Raw genomic sequence first — 22,653 nt, forward strand, 5'->3', positions numbered from 1 at the left:
CTCAGTAGCACCACCACTGACCGAGCTGGCCGATTCCTAAAGGACAAAGCTGCTAGACTGGGTTTGCGGCAGGTGATGAGGGAACCAACAAGAGGGAAAAACATACTTGACCTCATGCTCACCAATCTGCCAGCCGCAGATACATCTGTCCATGACAATATTGGCAGGAGTGACCACCGCACAGTCCTTGTGGAGACGAAGCCCTGTCTTCACGTTGAGGATACCCTCCATCGTGTTGTGTGGCATTATCACCGTGCTAAATAGGATAGATTTCAAACAGATCTCGCAATGCATAAACTGGGCATTCATGAGGTGCTGTGAACCAACAGCAGCAGCAGAATTGTATTCAACCATAATCTGTAACCTCATGGCCTGGCACATCCCTCACTCTACCATTAGCATCAAGCCGGGGGATCAACCCTCGCTCAATGAAGCGTGCAGGAGGGCATGCCAGGAGCAGCACCAGGCATACCTCAAAATGAGGTGTCAACCTGGTGAAGCTACAACACAGGACTGCTTGCATGCCAAACAGCGTAAGCAGCATGCACTAGAGAGAGCTAAGCGATCCCACAACCAACGGACCAGATCTGAGCTCTGCAGACCTGCCACATCCAGTCATGAATGATGCTGGACAATTAAACAACTAACTGGAAGAGGTCGCTCCACAAATATCCCCATCCTCAATGATGGGAGAGCCCAGCACATCAGTGCAAAAGACAAGGCTGAAGCATTTGCAACAATCTTCAGCCAGAAGTGCCAAGTGGATGATCCATCTTGGCCTCCTCCTGAAGTCTCCAGCATCACAGATGCCAGTCTTCAGCCAATTCGTGTGATATCAGGAAACGACAGAAGGCATTGGATACTGCAAAGGCTGCGGGCCCTGACAACATTCCGGCAATAGTACTGAAGACCTGTGCTCCAGAACTAGCCGTGCCCCTAGCCAAGCTGTTCCAGTATAGCTACAACACTGGCATCTACCCGGCAATGTGGAAAATTGCCCAGGTATGTCCTGTACACAAAAGGCAGGACAAATCCAACCCAGCCAATTACTGCCCCATCAGTCTATTCTCGATCATCAGTAAAGTGATGGAAGGTGTAATTGACAGAGCTATCAAGCGGCCCTTGCTGAGCAATAATCTGCTCACTGATACTCAGTTTGGGTTCTGCCAGAGCCACTCAGCTCCTGACCTTGTTACAACCTTGATTCAAACATGGACAAAAGAGCTGAACTCAAGAGGTGACGTGAGAGTTACTGCCCTTGATATCAAGGCAGCATTTGACTGAGAATGGCATGAAGGAGCCCTAGCAAAACTGAAGTCAGTGGGAATCAAGGGGAAAACTCTTCGCTGGTTGGAGTCATACCTAGCGCAAAGGAAGATGGTTGTGGTTGTTGGAGGCCAGCCATCTGAGCTCCAGGACATCACTGCAGGAGTTCCTCAGGGTAGTGTCCGAGGCCCAACCATCTTCAGCTGCTTCATCAATCGTAAGGTCAGAAGTGGGGATGTTCATTGCTGATTGCAGAATGCTCAGCACCTTTTGCGACTCCTCAGATACTGAAGCAGTCTATGTAGAAATGCAGCATGACCTCGACAATATCCAGGCTTGGGCTGTTAAGTGGCAAGTAACATTCGCGTCACACAAGTGCCAGGCAATGACCATCTCCAACAAGAGAGTATCTAACCATCTCCCCTTGACATTCAATGGCATTACGATCACTGAATCCCCCACTATCAACATCCTGGTGGTTACCGTTGACCTGAAACTGAACCGGAGTAGCCATGTAAATACCGTGGCTATAAGAGCAGATCAGAGGCTAGGAATTCTGCGGTGAGTAACTTACCTCCCACCATCGACAAGACACAAGTCAGGAGTGTGGTGGAATACTCTCCACTTTCCTCGATAGGTGCAGCTCCAACACACTCAAGAAGCTCGACGCCATCCAGGACAAAGCAGCCCACCTGATTGGCACACCATCTACAAACATTCACTCCCTCCACCACCGACGCACAGCGGCAGCAGTGTGTACCATCTACAAGATGCACTGCAGCAACACAATAAGGCTCCTTAGACAGCACCTTCCAAACCCGTGACCTCTACCACCTGGAAGGACAAGGGCGACAGCTGCGTGGAAACACCATCATCTGCAAGTTTCCCTCCAAGCCTTAACAGATGGGGCCTTAACAGATATCTTTGCAGCATCCTTAAACACAGGTGAGGTCCCGGAGGACTGGAGAATTGCTAATGTTGTCTCCTTGTTTAAGAAGGGTCGCAGGGATAATCCAGGTAATTATAGACCGGTGAGCCTGACGTCAGTGGTAGGGAAGCTGCTGGAGAAGATACTGAGGGATAGGATCTATTCCCATTTGGAAGAAAATGGGCTTATCAGTGATAGGCAACATGGTTTTGTGCAGGGAAGGTCATGTCTTACCAACTTAATGGAATTCTTTGAGGAAGTGACAAAGTTGATTGATGAGGGAAGGGCTGTAGATGTCATATACATGGACTTCAGTAAGGCGTTTGATAAGGTTCCCCATGGTAGGCTGATAGAGAAAGTGAAGGCGCATGGGGTCCAGGGTGTACTAGCTAGATGGATAAAGAACTGGCTGGGCAACAGGAGACAGAGAGTAGCAGTGGAAGGGAGTTTCTCAAAATGGAGACGTGTGACCAGTGGTGTTCCACAGGGATCCGTGCTGGGACCACTGTTGTTTGTGATGTACATAAAAGATTTGGAGGAAAGTATAGGTGGTCTGATTAGCAAGTTTGCAGACGACACTAAGATTGGTGGAGTAGCAGATAGTGAAGGGGACTGTCAGAATACAGCAGAATATAGATAGACTGGAGAGTTGGGCAGAGAAATGGGAGATGGAGTTCAATCAGGGCAAATGCGAGGTGATGCATTTTGGAAGATCCAATTCAAGAGTGAACTACACAGTAAATGGAAAAGTCCTGGGGAAAATTGATGTACAGAGAGATTTGGGTGTTCAGGTCCATTGTTTCCTGAAGGTGGCAACGCAGGTCAATAGAGTGGTCAAGAAGGCATACGGCATGCTTTCCTTCATCGGACGGGGTATTGAGTACAAGAGTTGGCAGGTCATGGTACAGTTGTATAGGACTTTGGTTCGGCCACATTTGGAATACTGCGTGCAGTTCTGGTCGCCACATTACCAAAAGGATGTGGATGCTTTGGAGAGGGTGCAGAGGAGGTTCACCAGGATGTTGCCTGGTATGGAGGGCGCTAGCTATGAAGAGAGGTTGAGTAGATTAGGATTATTTTCATTAGAAAGACGGAGGTTGAGGGGGGACCTGATTGAGGTGTACAAAATCATGAGAGGTATAGACAGGTTGGATAGCAAGAAGCTTTTTCCCAGAGTGGGGGATTCAATTACTAGGGGTCACGAGTTCAAAGTGAGAGGGGAAAAGTTTAGGGGGGATATGCGTGGAAAGTTCTTTACGCAGAGTATGGTGGGTGCCTGGATCGCGTTGCCAGCAGAGGTGGTAATCGCGGGCACGATAGCGTCTTTTAAGATGTATCTGGACAGATACAGGAATGGGCATGAAGTAAAGAGATACAGACCCTTAGAAAATAGGCATCATGTTTAGATAGAGGATCTGGATCGGCGCAGGCTTGGAGGGCCGAAGGGCCTGTTCCTGTGCTGTAATTTTCTTTGTTCTTAAGCCACACACCATCTTGACTTAGAACTATATCGCCGTTCCTTCACTGTCGCTGGGTCAAAATCCTGTAACTCCCTTCCTAACAGCACTGTTGGTGTACCTACCTCACATGGACTGCAGCGTTTCAAGAAGGTATCTCATCACCACCTTCTCATGGGCAATTATGGATGGGCAGTAAATGCTGGTCTCGCCAGCGACGTCCACATGCCATGAAACGAATAAAAAAAAAGGTACAGTAAGTAATTAGCAAGGCAAATGGAGTGTTGGCATTTATTGCAACGGGGATGGAATATAAAAGTAGGGATGACTTGCTACACCTGTACAGGGCATTGGTGAGACCTAGAGTATCGTGTACAGTTTCGTCTCCTTATTTAAGAATGGATATACTTGCGTTCTGGGCAGTTCAGAAAAGATTTACTAGGTTGATTCCTGGGATGAAAGCGTTGCCCTCTAAGGAAAGGTTAATCAGATTGGGCCTATACTCATTGGAGTTTGAAGAATGAGAGGTGATCATATTGAAACTTATAAGATTCTGCGGGGTCCTGACAGGGTAGATGCTGAGAGGATGTGTCCCCTCTTGGGGGAATCCAGAACTAGGGGGCATAGTTTGAGAATGAGGGGTTGCCCATTTAAGACAAAGATGAGGAGCAATTCCTACTCTGAGGGTCATGAATCTTTGGAATTCTGTACCCCAGCAAGCAGTGGAGCATTGAATATATTCAGCGCTAAGATAGGTGAGTCAAGGGTTATGAGGATCAGGCATGAAAGTGGAATTGAGGCCAAGATTTGATCAGTTGTGATCTTATTGAATGGCCAAGCTAACTCGGGGGGCCATATGGCCTATTCCTGAAACAAAAACAAGAAATGCTGGATTCACTCAGCAGGTCTGGCAGCATCTGTGGAAAGAGAAGCAGAGTTAACGTTTCGGGTCAGTGACCCTTCTTCGGAACTGACAAATATTAGAAAAGTCACAGATTATAAACAAGTGAGGTGGGGGTTGGGCAGGAGATAACAAAGGAGAAGGTGCAGATTGGACCAGGCCACATAGCTGACCAAAAGGTCACGGAGCAAAGGCAAACAATATGTTAATGGTGTGTTGAAAGACAAAGCATTAGTACAGATTAGGTGTGAATATACTGAATATTGAACATCAGCAAGTGCAAACCTGAAGAAAAACAACCTGAAAAAAACAGTGGGTAAGCAAACTGAACAAACTAAGATGAAATGAAATAAATGCAAAAAAAGATTGTAAAAAATGTAAAAAGGAATGTAAAAAAAAAAGGAAGAAAAATGACTAAAAATGAAAGTAAAGTGGGGGGCTGTCATGCTCTGAAATTATTGAACTCAATGTTCAGTCCGGCAGGCTGTAGTGTGCCTAATCGGTAGATGAGATGCTGTTCCTCGAGCTTGCGTTGATGTTCACTGGAACACTGCAGCAATCCCAGGACAGAGATGAGAGCAGGGGGGAGTGTTGAAATGGCAAGCAACCGGAAGCTCAGGGTCCTGCTTGCGGACTGAGCGGAGATGTTCCGCAAAGCGGTCACCCAGTCTGCGCTTGGTCTCCCCAATGTAGAGGAGACCACACTGTGAGCAGCGAATACAGTATACTACATTGAAAGAAGTACAAGTAAATCGCTGCTTCACCTGAAAGGAGTGTTTGGGGCCTGGGATAGTGAGGAGAGAGGAGGTAAATGGGCAGGTATTACACCTCCTGCGATTGCAAGGGAAGGTGCCCTGGGACGGGGACGAGGTGGTGGGGGTAATGGAGGAGTGGACCAGGGTGTCGCGGAGGGAACGATCCCTTCGGAATGCTGACAGGGGAAGGGAGGGGAAGATGCGACTGGTAGTGGCATCACGCTGGAGGTGGCGAAAATGGCGGAGGATGATCCTTTGGATATGGAGGCTGGTGGGATGAAAAGTGAGGACAAGGGGAACCCTGTCACGGTTCTGGGAGGGAGGGGAAGGGGTGAGGGTAGAGGTGCGGGGAATGGGTCGGACACGGTTGAGGGCCCTGTCAACCACAGTGGGGGGAAATCCTCGGTTGAGGAAAAAGGAGGTCATATCAGAAGCACCGTCATGGAAGGTGGCATCATCAGAGCCGATGCGTCGGAGACGGAGAAACTGGGAGAATGGAATGGAGTCCTTACAGGAGGTAGGGTGTGAAGAAGTGTAGTCGAGGTAGCTGTGGGAGTCAGTGGGCTTATAATGGATATTGGTAGACAACCTATCCCCAGATCCCCAGAGATGGAGACAGAGAAGTCGAGGAAGGGAAGGGAAGTGTCAGAGATGGACCATGTAAAGGTGAGAGAAGGGTGGAAATTGGAAGCAAAGTTGATAAAGTTTTCTAGTTCGGGGCGGGAGCAGGAAACGGCACCGATACAGTCATCAATGTACCGGAAAAAGAGTTGGGGGAGGGGGCCTGAGTAGGACTGGAACAAAGAATGCTCGACATATCCCACAAAAAGACGGGCATAACTAGGACCCATGCGGGTACCCATAGCGACACCTTTTACTTGAAGGAAGTGCGTGGAGTTGAAGGAGAAGTTGTTCAATGTGAGAACAAGTTCAGCCAGGCGGAGGAGGGTGGTGGTGGATGGGGACTGGTTGGGCCTCTGTTCCAGGAAGAAGCGGAGAGCCCTCAAACCATCCTGGTGGGGGATGGAGGTGTAGAGCGATTGGACGTCCATAGTGAAGAGGAGGCGGTTGGGACCAGGAAACTGGAAATTGTCAAAATGACGTAGGGCCTATTCCTGATCCTTTTTCTCATGTTACTATGTTCAAATGAGCCATCAGGGAAGCATAGGAAGTAAATTTCCTTAAGGAATCTCCCACTACGCAGCCATAAGTTCAGCGGAAACCCTTTTTCTTTTATTCATTCTTGGGATGTGAGTGTTGCTAGCAAGACCAGCATTTGTCGTCCATCCATAGTTGCCCTTGAGAAGGTGGTGGTGAGCTGCTGCCTTGAACCACTGCAATCCATCTGGTGTAGTTACACCCACGTTGCTGTTAGGAAGGGAGTTCCAGGCTTTTGACCCAGTGACAGTGAAAGTATGGCGATATAGTTTCAGGTAGGATGGTGTGTGACTTCGAGGGGAAGTTGCAGGTGGTGGTGTTCCCATGCATCTGCTGCCCTTGTCCTTCGAGGTGGAAGAGGTTACAGGTTTGGAAGGCGTTGATGAAGGAGGCTTGGTGAGTTGCTGCAGTGCATCTTTTGTAGATGGTGTACACTGCTGCCACTGTGCGCTGGTGGTGGAGGGAGTGAATGTTCAATGTGGTGGCTGATGTGCCGATCAAGTGGGCTGCTTTGTCGTAAATGGTGTGGAGCTTCTTGAGTATTGTTGGAGCTGCACTCATTCAGGCAGGTGAAGATTATCTCCTGACTTGTGCCTTGTAGATGGTGGACAGACTTCAGGGAGTCGGGAGGTGAGTTACTGACCGCAGAATTCCCAGCCTCTGACCTGCTCTCGGAGCCACAGTATTTATATGGCTACTCCAGTTCACTCTATAAACTGTGTTCAAATCACACTCGGCTTCCACAGTGTGGACTGCAACACCAACACCCTGGTGTGCAGCAAAGTTAGACTCTAATCAAAGAAGCTACATCACTCCAAGCAGAAGGGCCGCCCGCACATCAGCGCGAACAGAATTTCTTACCCACAGCTGTCACAAAAGTTTCTTAATTCACTTGAAAAAGCCCTTCAAAACACTCCTGCAGGGGATGCAGAGACCAAGTGGGCATCAGAGACACCATCTATGACTCAGCAATGACCACCTTTGGCAAACGTGAGAAGCAGAATTCAGACTGGTTTCATTCTCACCTCTGAAGAGATGGAACCAGTCATAGCCGCTAAGCGCGCTGCACTGCTGAACTATAAGAAAGCCCCCAGCGAGTTAACATCCTTAGCACTTAAAGCCGCCAGAAGCACCACGCGAAAAACAGCCAGGCGCTGTGCAATTGACTACTGGAAACACTTATGCAGTCTGCAGTCGTATTCAGCTGGCCTCCAACACCAGAAACATTAGAGGAATTTATGATGGCATTAAGAGAGCTTTTGGGCCAACCATCAAGAAGACTGCCCCCCCTCAAATCTAAATCAGGGGAAACGATCACTGACCAACACAAGCAAATGGACCACTGGGTGGAGCATTACCTAGAACTGTACTCCAGGGAAAATGATGTCACTGATACCGCCTTCAATCAGCCCAGTCTCTGCCAGTCGTGGATGAGCTGGACGAACAGCCAACAAAATCGGAACTCAGTAATGCCATTGATTCTCTAGCCAGTGGAAAAGTCCCCGGAAAGGACGGCATTACCCCTGAAATAATCAAGAGTGCCAAGCCTGCTATACTCTCAACACTCCATGAACTGCTTTGCCTGTACTGGGATGAGGGAGCAGTACCACAGGACATGCGCAATGCCAATATCATCACCCTCTATAAGAACAAGGGTGACAGCGGTGACTGCAATAACTACCATGGAATCTCCCTGCTCAGCCTAGTGGGGAAAGCCTTCGCTCGAGTTGTTTTAAACAGACTCCAGAAGCTGGTTGAGCGTGTCTACCCTGAGGCACTGTGTGGCTTTTGAGCAGAGAGATCCACCATTGACATGTTGTTCTCCCTTCGCCAGCTACAGAAAAAATGCCATGAACAACGGATGCCCCTCTACGTTGCCTTCATAAATCTCACCAAAATCTTTGACCTCATCAGCAGACGTGGTCTCTTCAGACTACTAGCAAAGATCGGATGTCCACCAAAGCTACTAAGTATCAACTCATTCCATGCCAATATGAAAGGCACAATTCAGCATAGCGGTGCCTCATCAGACCCCTTTCCTATCCTGTGTGGCGTGAAACAGGGCTGTGTTCTCGCACCTACTCTGTTTGGGATCTTCTTCTCACTGCTGCTCTCACATGCGTTTAAGTCTTCCGAAGAAGGAATTTTCCTCCACACGAGATCAGATGGCAGTTTGTTCAACCTTGCCCATCTTAGAGCAAAGACCAAAGTACGGAAAGTCCTCATCAGGGAACTCCTCTTTGCTGATGATGCTGCATTAACATCCCACACAGAAGAGTGTCTGCAGAGACTCATCGACAGGTTTCCGGCTGTCTGCAATGAATTTGGCCTAACCATCAGCCTCAAGAAAACGAACATCATGGTACAGGACGTCAGAAATGCTCCATCCATCAATATCGGCAACAATGCTCTGGAAGTGGTTCAAGAGTTCACCTACCTAGGCTCAACTATCACCAGTAACCTGTCTCTCGATGCAGAAATCAACAAGCGCCTGGGAAAGGCGACTGCTGCTATGTCCAGACTGACCAAGAGGGTGTGGGAAAATGGTGCACTAACACACAGCACAAAAGTCCGAGTGCATCAAGCCTGTGTCCTCAGTACCTTGCTCTACGGCAACGAGGCCTGGACAACGTATGTCAGCCATGTGCGACGTCTCAACGCATTCCATCTTCGCTGTCTCCGGAGAATGCTTGGCATCGGGTGGCAGGACCATATCTCCAACGCAGAAGTCCTCGTGGCGGCCAACATCCTCAGCATATACGCCCTACTGAGCCAGCGGCGCTTGAGATGGCTTGGCCATGCGAGCCGCATGGAAGATGGCAGGATCCCCAAGCATTGTACAGTGAGCTCGTCACTGGTATTAGACCCACCGACCGTCCATGTCTCTGCTTTAAAGATATCTGCAAACGCGGAATGAAGTCCTGCGACATTTACCACAAGTTGTGGGAGTCAGTTGCCTGCCAGTGATCGCCAGTGTTGGCAGACTGCTATAAAGGTGGGGCTAAAGCGAGGCGAATCGAAGAGACTTAGCAGTTGGCAGGAAAAGAGACAGATGTGTAAGGAGGGAGCCAACTGCGTAACAGCCCCGACAACCAATTTTATCTGCAACGCCTGTGGAAGAGTCTGTCACTCCAGAATTGGCCTTTATAGCCACTCCAAGCACTGCTCCACTGACCACCTCCAGGTGCTTACCCATTGTCTCTCGAGACAAGGAGGCCAAAGAAGAAGAAAGAAGAACTCCAGTTCAGTTTCTAGCCAATGTTAACCCCTAGGATGTTGATGGTTTACACAAATAAATGAGGTTTCTACCACTGTTGCAGTGGCGTAGCAGGAGAACCTTTAAGGAAATTCACTCCCATGTCCTCATATCTTCACTGTATTCAAGTCTTAAGCTGATTAAGATTTCAGAAATGGCAATTTATAATAAATATTGGCTGGTAAACATGATCCATCCTCTATTTCTGTTCATGATAGTTGTGAGTTTCAAAAATAAAACAAGTTTTTTATTTTAGCTGAAGAAAGTTGTAACTGGCTTGTCCTGTTACTTTGTCATTGTGATGTCACAGAAGTGGTGTGTGCTTCACTGCAGCCAGCTCATCATAAATAGCAAAGGAAATCAGGGCAAAGTAGGGAAAATGAGAAATGAGTACAATGAAAAATCATAAAAGAGACATTGTGGAAGAGTGGGTAGAGCAGCAGTGGAAAGGTTCAAAAGTCAAAGTGTCATACAGCAATGACGCCCTTGGTCCCTATTGCAAGGACCTGGATGATGCAGAATACATTGAGGTAAGTTGCAGTTGGAAAGTAATAATCCGTTTCTTAATTTTGTTAATTCTCCAGCTACTTGTGTATTAGGCCACTGTCCAAATGGGAGGGAAATGACCGGATTTTGATCCTTCCATTGTTAAGGCTAAGTTACTCAGTCACCGTCAGCCCATAAGGTTAAGAGCACTTTTCTCGTTTAACGTGTAAAATCATGTTGGTCTTGCATTCTGAGCACTCGATTGGCTGGATTTTTTTTTTTTACAATGTCTTACCCAACAGTTTCTAAAACTGCATTGATTTTGTTAAGGAACTGTAGACAGTTCATCGTTATTAAAGCTATCCATTGCACTGTGTTTACTATTGTATACGGGTCAGCAGCATTCTGTTTTTGCCAGTATCACTCAGCCCTATTGCACCTTGTATTCCTGAGGAACTTACAGTGCTGACCTCTGGAGATTCCTTGTATTTTGTTGCCCGCTTTCCCCTCAAGACAAGTTCTGGAACAATGTGATTCCAAATGGATAGCAGTGGAATTGTGACATTTATATATGAGTAAAAGTCCAGCAACTTTCAACATGTCACTGAGCTTGTGTCCCAAGTGTAGGTGCCAGAGCGTAGAAATCGAGACATTTCCTAAGTGGCATTTGCCATTTTAAAATGAGTTTACATAACACAAGTCTTTAAACTTGTGTTTTAAAATAACCTCGTTACTAAGGGGAGGGGGCAGGGTGGGGAGGGGGAGAGACAGAGAGGGGGATACAGAGAGAAAGAGGAAGTGGGGGGATGGGTGGTGTCCAACCTTTTTGCATGGGGGGGCCACATTACAATTGTTGTCTTACATAGGGGGCCGCTGAGACAATTTCGGAAAGTCAAAGGCATTAGAAATTTGCTATCAATCAAAACAACAACAAAAGTGCATTTTTGTGAAGAAGGTTTAAATGATCAGATTAATTTTTTTACTTACTTTCTCGTCACTATGTTGGACACTGATTTAGTAAGATACCTAGCATTCGTTTTTGCTTGCACAAGTAATCACTGTCTGCCCGCACACTTGTTGTCGTAATGCGGAGTATTCCAGATAGAGGTTCATCTGTTAGGAATGATCTCTCTCTGTCTCTCTCTCTGTCTCTCTCTCTCTGTCTCTCTCTCTCTGTCTCTCTCTCTCTCTGTCTCTCTCTCTCTGTCTCTCTCTCTCTGTCTCTCTCTCTCTGTCTCTCTCTCTCTGTCTCTCTCTCTGTCTCTCTCTCTGTCTCTCTCTCTCTCTCTCTCTCTCTGTCTCTCTCTCTGTCTCTCTCTCTGTCTCTCTCTCTGTCTCTCTCTCTGTCTCTGTCTCTGTCTCTCTCTCTGTCTCTCTCTCTGTCTCTGTCTCTGTCTCTCTCTCTCTCTCTCTCTCTCTCTCTGCGTCTCTCTCTGTCTCTGTCTCTCTGTCTCTGTCTCTCTCTCTCTGCGTCTCTCTCTCTGCGTCTCTCTCTGTCTCTGTCTCTCTGTCTCTGTCTCTCTCTCTCTGTCTCTCTCTCTCTGTCTGTCTGTGTCTTTCTCTCTCTCTCTCTCTCTCTCTCTCTCTCTCTCTCTCTCTCTCTCTGTGTCTCTGTCTCTCTCTCTCTGTCTCTCTCTCTGTCTCTCTCTCTGTCTCTCTCTCTCTGTCTCTCTCTCTCTGTCTCTCTCTCTCTGTCTCTCTCTCTCTCTCTCTGTCTCTCTCTCTCTCTCTCTGTCTCTCTCTCTCTCTCTCTGTCTCTCTCTCTCTCTGTCTCTCTCTCTCTCTGTCTCTCTCTCTCTCTTTCTCCCCCCTCCCTCTAAGAATAGTGCCATATCCCCTGCATCTGAGTCATTGCACTCCACTTATTGCACTTTGCGTTAGGTCTTCCAGAGTGCACTGGGGGCCATCTTTCATTGCAGTAATATACTGCTTTGCGTCTCTAACATTTAAATTTCACTGAGACTGCCCGTCTGTACTGGCCTACTCCTGCTCCTATTTCTTATGTTCTTATAGGTAGAAGATCAGCCATGATTGCATTGAATGGCAGAGCAGGCTCGAAGCACCAAATGGCCTACTCCTACTATTTCTTGTGTCCTTTCTTACATAATCTGCTTGGTTGTACTGGAGAGGGTGCATTCTGATCATCTGACTCAATGAGTTGATCAGTTGTTTGGGCATCTCCCACCCCCCACTTCTCCCGGCCACAATCTCTGGTTTCCCTGTGCTAGTCAGTTTGCTTCTTCACCACCTGAATCTGTCTCAAGTTCTTTCATACTTATGCCCTCACTGTTTCATTCTCTCGCTCTTTCTCTCTCTCTTTCTCTCTCCAGCTCACACGCACATACGTTTGCCACTTGCTATGTGTTTGCTTTGTTAATGAGCCCAGTTTCTGTGTCATTTTCCCCTTTCACTTTGTTGTACTGTATTGAACAAGGATTTATATGCTTTCTCAGGGCACTGTGTATATTGCTTTATAAATTACAGTACTTGCCGATGCATACACTGGGAGTGTTCTACAACTCTATGGGCTAAAAGTTCCTCTCCCGTTCACAATTTGCCATCTGCCCATGGCCGTTCCAGTTAAGGCTGGCAGCATACAAACATCATTTGGCTGATTGTAGCCTTCAGCGCAGCACCGAACAGGCTGCTGGTTGGCTGACTCTCAACAGGGTGCCCAGCAATGTGCATGGCTAGCACGTGTTTCAGCTAGCCAGCGCCTCTTAAAGGCAACTTCGAAGGAAGCTGCTGCTGACTGCCAGTAATGCAGTTCGCTGGAGGGAGAAGCCAAATAAATGGAGCACCAGGAGAGAGAGAGGCCTTCCAGGTTCACAGATGCGATGCTGGAGGCCTTAGTGATGCAGGCTGACAGGAAGAGAGAGGCCACTTTTCTGTAGCGGGTCAGGAGGACCTTAAGGAACACTCTCCGAAGGGAATGGGAGCAGGTGGTAAGGGATCTCAGCTCCTAGAGTCTGGCTTAGAGGATAAAGCAGCAGTGCCGCAAGAAGTTCAGTGAGCTCACACAGGTGGTCAAGGTCAGTGGATGCATTTTCAAAGGACATCTCCTACCCACCACACCACCAATCTGGCGCTGCTCAATACACGAATGCCAATCATTTACCCATCAGCAGTCCCTGGCAGTCAGGACTTAGGCTCCACCTGACCCTCATACACTTTCCAATGATGCAAGCCTCACACCCACCTCTCTCAGCCTCTACATACTTCCAGCTATTCAGCTATGGCAGGCACATCACCCAAACACATTGCAAGACAATTATTGATATTCCTTCCTCTCTATGCATGATCTTGTCCTGCAAGACACTCAGGGAACAGAGCAAAATTGGCAGGGGCCAGACACACCTGCATCTCCTGAGCCCCATGGTGGAGATGGTCTGTATCGTGGTGACGGTTGGACAGAGCCCATTGCTTCTGGCATCGCTGAGAGCATTGAGGATGATGGTGTGTTCCTGCCTTATGCCCTTCTCAACACCCACCTCATCCTGGCTGCAGCCAGGTCAGGGGAAAAGTTAATTCGTGTAACAACTCGTCAGAGGGCAAGTTCACACATGAGTTCTGCCATAGGGGACTCAGATGAGGACTTTGATAGGGTGACATACAAGACAATGCTGATGAGCGTGCACACTGATAATTTAGCAACAGTGGGGGAGTCAAGAGAAGTGATGAAGTATAGCTGAGTACGTGTGAAAACTAATGCTGTACTTTCAGATGATGTTGCCGAGGGACAGCATATAGATGAGAAATAGGCAGGGACCAAAGATAGATCCTTGGGAGACACCAGAGGTAATGGTGCAGGGGTAGGAAGAGAAACATTGAAAGTGATACTCCAGCTATGATTGGATAGATAAGAATGAAACCAGGTGGGAGCAGTCCCACCCAGCTGAACGATGGTGGAGAGGCGTTTAAAGAGGATTGTGTGGTCAACTGTGTCAAAGGCTACAGACAGGTCGAGAAGGATGAGAAAGGATCATTTACTTTTGTCACAGTCACATAGGATGTCAATTGTGATTTTGATAAGAGCCTTTTCGGTATTGTGGCAAGGGCAGAAATTTGATTGGAAGAATTCAAACATTGAGTCCTGGGAAACCTAGGCACCGATTTTGGAGATGATATGTTTAAGGACTTTGGAGAGGAAAGGGAGGTTGGAGATGGGGAAATATTTGCAAGGATGGTGAGGTCAAGGGTTGGCTTTTTGAGGTGAGGGGTGTTGAGTATGTTCAAGACTGAGATCGATAAAATTTATACAAGTTAAGAACATCAAGGGATATGGGGATAGTGCAGGAAAATGGTGTTGAAGTAGAGGATCAGATATGATCTCATTGAATGGCGGAGCGGGCTCGGACTGAATGGCCTACTCCTGCTCCTATTCCTTCTGTTCTCATTTAAAGGAGAGAGGAACACCACCTGAAGAGAGGGAACCATTAACAATATCGGCTAACATGGGGAAAAGGAGGGGAAGTTGGGTGGTCAGCAGTTTAGTGGGTCTAGCATCAAAGGAGCTCGGAGAGACCATGAGGGAAGAAACAAGAGAAAGGTGCAGGTTCAGGGCTAGGGCAGTGGGGAACTTTAGAGTAAGTTTGGTCCGGTGGGCTAGTGGAAGAGAGGGATGCAACAGAGGGAGCTGATTGGATCGTCTTGATCTTAGTTACAAAGAGGTCCATGAGCTCTTCGCACTAATTCTTGGAGGTGAGGGTGGACAAGACAGAGAGAGGAGTTTAAAAAGATGGTTTGCAGTAGTGAAAAGAAGCCGGAGGTTATCTTTGCATTCCAGAATGTTCCTGGAAACGTGAGCAGTTACGGCAGACGGGAGCAGAACCCGATAGTGCTTTATGTGGTCCAGCCAGATCTGGCTAAACCAGCTGCCCGCCATATCCTTTCAAGTCTGCGTCAATATCTCATGGCTGTTTTTGGGACCTTGTGTGCAAATTGGCTGTTATATTTCCTATATTACAACCATGACTACACTTCAGAAGTACTTCATTGACTGTAAAGAGTTTTGAGATGTCCTGCTGTCATGAAAGGCACTATATAAATGAACGTCTTGTCTTAACGCCAGCACCAACGGTGCTATGGAGCCTAATTTTGCAGACTACATGTTTGGCATGGTTACTAGTTACTGGGGGAGTGAGTAAAGGATCCATGAGTTGCTATGATGGAGGGGATTGAACCTTGCTACCCAGCCAGAAACTCATGTAGTTCCAGAAAATCTTGTAGGTAACATGGGCTGTGGGGAAATAATGGGAATTGGATGGTTTAGTAAAAGAATAACCCATCGTTTTCTCCTATTCATGGAGGATCAGCCATATTCAAGGAATGCAGGTCATTTACAGAAATATATTTGTGTCTCTTAACTTTCACTGTTTAGGAGAAGCAGCAACACTCAATTCAGGAAGACCTCTTATCCGTGGACAGAAACAGCTTGTTGTCAGAGGTGCAAGACCTCCGTTCACAGCTCCGCATTGCGCACCTTCAACATCAAGAGAAACTGCAACAGCTGCAGGATACCCTCACCAGTGCAGAGGAGCAGGCCAAGAAGCAGGAGAGACCGCTTCGTAGGCAAGGTATTGCAAAGTTGGAGGATGTTGGGGTTGACAGTCAGGGAAACGAGAGTTAGAGGTTTTATATAGCCAGCAGTCATCAAGTAAAGAGAGTTCTGAATATTTAGCTTGGGTAGCTTTCCAGTATGGATAACGAAAAAAAGTCAAATACTGGTATTGACTCATTTCTGCCTTTATTACCTTGAGTTTCTGTTCGGGTACAAACTATTCTTGCACCTTGGGTCATCGACCTGAAACGTTAACTCTGTTTCTCTCTCCACAGATGCTACCAGACCTGCTGCGTATTTCCAGCACTTGCAGTTTTTATTTGATTTCTAGCAGCCGCAGTACTTTGATTTTATTTTAGTGTTTAATTCACTGTCACTACTCTTCCAGGAACACTTGCCTTGAAGAAGTTCTGCTCTTCCTTCCGACGGGATTTTCATTTGTCTCCTTTACCTTGTTAACCTTTGTTGTTTTTCATTTCCCTCCTGATGTTCAAAAAGGTGTCTATCAAAACTCGTTTTCACAGCCACATCTGCTTTCTCAGAGACCGTCTCCGGGCTCCAACTTATTCCACGTGGATTCTAACTGAAGTTCAATCCTTCATGTTTCGAATCCACCCTGGATCACGGGTATCTCCAAGACACACAACATTCCTCGGATTGCTGTTCTCGCCGCATCCTGAGATCCACACTCAGAGCCATGTGCCACCATATGCACACACTGGACCTCTCTCTCCAGCAGCACTGACTCACCCTATCTTAAATCTGTCCTGCCTCGCAGTTTCATTTCATCCTTCGTCTTATACAGTTTTGTTGAAAGGTCATCGACCTGAAACGTTACCTCTGTTCTCTTTCCACAGATGCTGCCAGACCTGCTGAGTATTTCCAGCACTTTGTTTTTATTTCAGATTTCCCACATCCATAGTATTTTGCTTTTAATTCTTGTACCTCCCTACTTTTACTTTCTCATAGCTTTCCACAGCTGGATGCAGTGAAGAGGATGTTTAAGTGTTAATACTGTGTATACTAATCTGCCATCTAACAAGTTAATGTCTCATCAGTATATTTTAGAACTGGTGGTATTGTCTAACTTAATATATTTATTGGTCATCAGTTTTCTGAGGAACTGAAACTCTGGTCTTATTAAGCTCCAGCACCAAAATTCCCTAGATTGTAGAACAGTGTCCAAGGGCTGGAAGGTAGCCAACAATACCCTGCTATTTAAGAAAGGAGGGACAGAAAAGGGGGAGCTATCAGCCAGTTAGCTTGATTATCAGGAGTAGGAAAAATGCAAGAATGTATTACTACAGATGTGGTAACAGAGCACTTAGAAAATCATAATATGATTAGGCATGGTCAACACGGATTTACAAGAGGGAATTCATGTTTGACAAATCTGTTAGTTTCTTGAGGTTGTAGCTAGCAGGGTAGGTAAAGGAGAACCAGTGGATGTAGTGTATTTGGATTTTCAAAAAGCATTCAGTAAGGTACTGCACAAGAGGTTATTGCACGAGATAAGGGGTCATAAATATTAACATGGTTGGAGGATTGGTAATGGGCAGAAAGCTGAGAGAAGGAATAAACAGGTCGGCAGCCTATAACTAGTGGGGTACCGCAAGGGACAGTGCTTGAGCCTCAGCTATTTACAATCTATGCCAATGGCAGGGGGGCTCGAGTGTAACATATTCAGATTTGCTGACAATACAAAGTTAGGTGAGAAAGTAAGCTGTAAGGAAGATGGAAAGAGGCGGCAAAGGGATATAGACAGGTTAAGTGAGTGGGCAAGAACATGGTAGATGGAATATAATATGGAGAAGTGTGAAGTTATTCACTTCAATAGGAAAAATAGAAAAGCAGAATTTTTATCCAAGGAGAGAGACTGGGAAATGTTGGTATTCAGGGGGACCTGAGTGTCCTTGTACACGAATCGCAGAAAATTAATATACAGGTACAGCAAGTAATTACAAAGGCAAATTGTATGTTTGACTTTATTACAAAGAATATAATAATATAATATAATGGAATATAAGAGTAAAGAAGTCTTATTACAATTATATAGGGTCTTGGTGAGACCACACCTAGAGTTCTGTATTGGGTTTGGTCGCTTACTTAAGGAAGGATGTACTTACCTTGGAGGGAGTGCCATGAAGTTTCACTAGACTGATTCCTAGAATGAAAGGGTTGTCCTATGAGGACAGATTGAGTAGTCTAGTCCTATATTTCCTAGAAGTTAGAAGAATAAGAGGTGATCTCATGGAAACATATACATTTTAAAGGGTCTCATCAGAGGGTTGTGACTCTTTGGAATTGTCTACCCCAAACGTGCTGTAGATACTGAGTCATTGAGTACATTCAAGACAGAGATTGATAGATTTTTTGTTACTAAGGGATATAGGGATAGTGTGGGAAGGAGGAGTTGAGGTGAATTATCAGCCGTAGTCTTGTTGAAGGCGGAGCAAGCTCGAAGGACCAAAAAGGCTACTCCTCCTATTTCTTGCGTTCTCGCTTGCACTTCTGAATGCCAGTCTTCACATAGTTTCATTGTTTTCTTCTCTCAATCTGTTCAGCCTGTAATGTTTTTAGTTCTATTGTGCTCAAGGTGAGAGCATGGTACTGGAACACTTTCCCATTTTAGATGTAGCCATGTTAGGTAAAGCAGGATTAGGTGCAGAATACATGTGCCACCACTTCGACTATCCATTTGTGCTAAATTAGAGGCAGTTTGTTACTGTAAGGCCCCATGCCCAGTTCAAGCTGGACTGAGACTGAGGAAACTCATTTCCAAACTTTAATATGTTTTAAAATAGAAATAGTGGTGCAGCATGTCACTAGAATTTCAAACCAGCTTCACGTCAGCTGCTTTATATTACAACTGAAGCTGTCACTACTGCCAGTATTTTTAGTGTTTTGAGCTTTTTTTTATTTGTTTTGTGGGATGTGGGCATCGTTGGCAAGGCCAGCATTTATTGCCCATCCCTAATTACCCTTGAACTGAGTGGCTTGCTGGGCCATATCAGAGGGCAGTTAAGAGCCAACCACATTACTGTGGGTCTGGAGTCACATGTAGGCAGACTTCCTTCCGTATAGCACATTAGTGAACCTGATGGGTTTTTACACAATCGACAATGATTTCTTGGTCACGATTAGACTAGCTTTTAATTCCAGATTTATTAGTTGAAATTCACCATCTGCTGAGGTGGGATTCGAACCCATGTCCCCAGAGTATTGGCCTGGGCTCTGGATTACTAGTGTAGTGACATTACCACTACGTCACTGCCTCCCCGCGAAGGCCCTGTACTGATGTCAAAAGTACAACAGTACAATATATAAGCAACTTCACTGGTGTAGTACAATAGTTAAATCCCTTAGGAGCTATAGGCACTTCTCTCTTAAGGGAATGCATTCAACGATAGGTATTGGTCTCCTGCTGTTGTCAAAAGGTACCAGTATATATTCCTGAGTACCAACTACATTGTAGGTTCTGCTTTTCACTGCTTCAAGATCTTCCAAGCAGATTCCGTGCATTTGTGTGGTGCTATTTCGCATGCACACATAAGTACCAAGTGTGGTGATGTAAAGGGTATGTTACTGAGCTAGTAATCCAGAAAATGTGAGTTCAAATCTTAAGGCAAATTGAGAACTTGAATGCAATTTTTGAAAATCTTGAAATAAAAAACCTGGTATAGTTAAAATTGACCATGAAGCTGTCAGATTATTGTAAAAACCTACTGTTTCACTAATGTCCTTTTAAGAAAGGAAATGTGCTGTGCCATCCTTATGTGGTAGAAACATGGGAAATTTAAGGCACAGAAGGAGGCCATTCAGCCCATCATGTCTGTGCCGGGCAGTAAAGAGCTCGCCAGCCTAATTCCACTTTCCAGCTCTTGGTCTGTAACACTATAGGTTATGAACATAGGAAGATAGGAACAGGAGTAGGCCATTCAGTCCCTCTCGCCTGTCCCGCCATTCAATGAGATTATGACTGATCCACGGCCTGACTCCATATACCTGCCTTTGACCCATATCCCTTAATATCTTTGCTTAACAAGAATTTAAAAATATGGCACTTTAAGTGCATATCCAAGTGTTTTTAAATGCAATGAAGGTTTCTGCCTCTACTACCCTTTCAAGCAGTGAATTCCAGACCCTCACCAGCCTCTGGGTGAAAAATGTTTTCCTCAACATCTCTTGAATATTTCTATCAAATACTTTAGGAACACAGAAAATAGGAGCAGGAGCAGGCCATTCGGCCCCTCTAGCCTGCACTGCCATTCAACTAGATCATGGCTGATCTTCTACCTGAATGCCTTTTTCCTGCACTATCCCCCTATCCCTGGATATCTCTTTAATATCTACAAATCTGTTGATCTCTGTCTTGAACATACTCAGTGACTGAGTTTCCACAGCCCTCTGGGGTGGAGAATTCCAAAGATTCACCACCCTCTGAGTGAAGAAATTCCTCCTAATCGCCGTCCTGTGACCTACCTCGTATTCTGACTCTGTCCCCTGGTTCCAGGCCTCCCAGCCAGGGGAAACATCCTTCCTGCATCTACCCTGTCGAGCCCCATACGAATTTTGAATGCTTCAATAAGATCACCTCTCATTCTTCTAAACTCTAGAGAATACAGGCCCAGTCTTCTCAATCCCTCCTCATAGGACAATCCCGCCATCCCAGGGATCAGTCTGGTGAACCTCTGTTGCACTGCCTGTATGGCAAGTACATCCTTCCTTGGGTAAGAAGACCAAAATTGTACTCAATACTCCATGTGTGGTCTCGCTAAGGCTCTAAACAATTGCAGCAAGACATCTTTACTCCTGTTAGAAGACTTGCAGGTGATAGGTAAATTGGCCATCGTAAATTGCCCCTAGTGTAGGTAGGTGGTAGGGAATATGGGATTACTGTAGGGTTAGTGTAAATGGGTGGTTCTTGGTCGGCACATACTCGGTGGGCCGAAGGGACTGTTTCAGTGCTGTATCTCTAAATAAAAATAAAATAAAAATATATGCCAAATGCAGCAAAGGACCCAGTACTGAGCCCTGCGGAACCCCACTGGAAGCAGCCTTCCAGTTTCAAAGCACTCATGGTCCATTACCCTTTACTTCTTGCCACTGAGCCAATTTTAGATCCCACTTGCCACTTTCCCTTGGATCCTATGAGCTCTTACTTTTCTGACCAGTCTGCCATGTGGGACCTTGTCAAAAGCCTTGCCAAAGTCCATGTTAACTACATCAAATGTGCTATCCTCATTGAACCTCCTTGTTACCTCCTCAAAAAATTCAATCAAGTTAGTCAGACATGACTTTCCCTTAACAAATCCATCCTGACTGTCCTTGCTTGATCTGTACCTTCTAAATGACTATTTAAACTGTCCCTCAGAATTTTTTCAAATAATTTTCACACCACCAAGGTTAGGCTGACTGGCCTGTAATTACTCGGGCTATCCTTTCTTTTTAAACAACATTATCAGTCCTCCTGCACGACGTCTATAGCCAGAAATTATTTAAAAGTGATGGTCACAGCCTTTGCTATTTCTTTCCTTGCTTCTGTTAACAGGCTGGAATACATTTCATCCAGACCTTGTGATTTACTCCCTTTTAAAGATGCTAAAAACTTAAGTATTTCCCTTCTCACTATATTTATCCGATCTAATCCTATCTAATATTTCATGTTTGTGCTCTTTAACTGCAAAGCCTGCTTCATCTCCCTCTTTTGTGAAGACAGACACAAAGTATTCAATAAGAACCACTTCTTCCACATCCACACACAAGTTAACTTTTTGGTCTCTTATCAGTCCTACTCTTTCCTTAGTTATCCTTTTGCTCTTCATGTATTTATAAAAGATCTTTGAGTTTTCCTTGATTTTATTTGCCAACATTTTTTCATACCTCCTCTTTGCTTTCCTAATATCCTTTCTATACACCTCTAGGCTTTCTGCAATATTGAACTGTTGGCTTTACTTTCCTGGCCGATATAGTTTTAGTTTAGTTTAGAGATACAGCACTGAAACAGGCCCTTCGGCCCACCGGGTTTGCGCCGACCATCAACCACCCATTTATACTAATCCTACACTAATTCCATATTCCTACCACATCCCCACCTGTCCCTATATTTCCCTACCACCTACCCATACTAGGGGCAATTTATAATGGCCAATTAACCTGTCAACTTGTAAGTCTTTGGCATGTGGGAGGAAACTGGAGCACCCGGAGGAAACCCATGCAGACACAGGGAGAACTTGCAAACTCCACACAGGCAGTACCCAGAATTGAACCCGGGTTGCTGGAGCTGTGAGGCTGCGGTGCTAACCACTGCGCCACTGTGCCGATATGTGACTGCAGTCCCACATAATGTAACTGCCTTCTGAAGTTGCCCTGCAAGCCACTAAGTTGTAAAAGGTTTAAGGCCTACCACCACTTTCTCAAGACAACTAGGGATGGGCAATAAATGCAGCGTGATCAGCAAGAACCACATCTTAATGTCATGGCATTCTCATGATTCAACTCTGCTTTTTTATTAATTATTTTGTTATTTTCACTGCAGCAAACCTTACTAAAGTAAATTAAGACATCGACTTAATTTTAGTGTAGGTTGTTTTCCTAATTGACTTGTTCAGAGGGTGCACCTGATGCTGTAACAAAGTAGTGAAATATTGGGCTACAACACAATTCTAATAAGTATGGCAAATTCTTGACTAAGGTTTGATGGGCTTGTTGCTGCATTTTCAATGTGCTTTTACTACCACATAATAGGGCACTGTTTGATGGCTACAGTTTCCATGGGTTCTGAGTTTTGATTTCTGGAAGTAGTGAGAACCTAGGTACTAGGCCAATTCCCATGGTTAACATCGTACATTGGATGGAGGCAAAACTGGAAAGGCAGGTGACTGTA

The 22,653-nt window shown here is 45.8% G+C and overlaps 1 protein-coding gene across 6 annotated transcripts in view; it reads left to right on the top strand.

Annotated features, from left to right (window-relative positions):
• pcnt (pericentrin) overlaps window positions 1-22,653 on the top strand; it is a 402,447-nt gene that overhangs the window by 339,495 nt on the left and 40,299 nt on the right. For all 6 annotated transcript variants that reach the window (XM_068036205.1, XM_068036207.1, XM_068036208.1 and 3 more), the window contains one exon: window positions 15,588-15,783. In XM_068036205.1, the coding sequence (XP_067892306.1) occupies window positions 15,588-15,783 (196 nt within the window). The remainder of the gene's footprint in view (window positions 1-15,587; window positions 15,784-22,653) is intronic.

The sequence above is a fragment of the Heterodontus francisci genome, chromosome 7 (assembly GCF_036365525.1).
Source record: "Heterodontus francisci isolate sHetFra1 chromosome 7, sHetFra1.hap1, whole genome shotgun sequence".
Taxonomy (NCBI): domain Eukaryota; kingdom Metazoa; phylum Chordata; class Chondrichthyes; order Heterodontiformes; family Heterodontidae; genus Heterodontus; species Heterodontus francisci.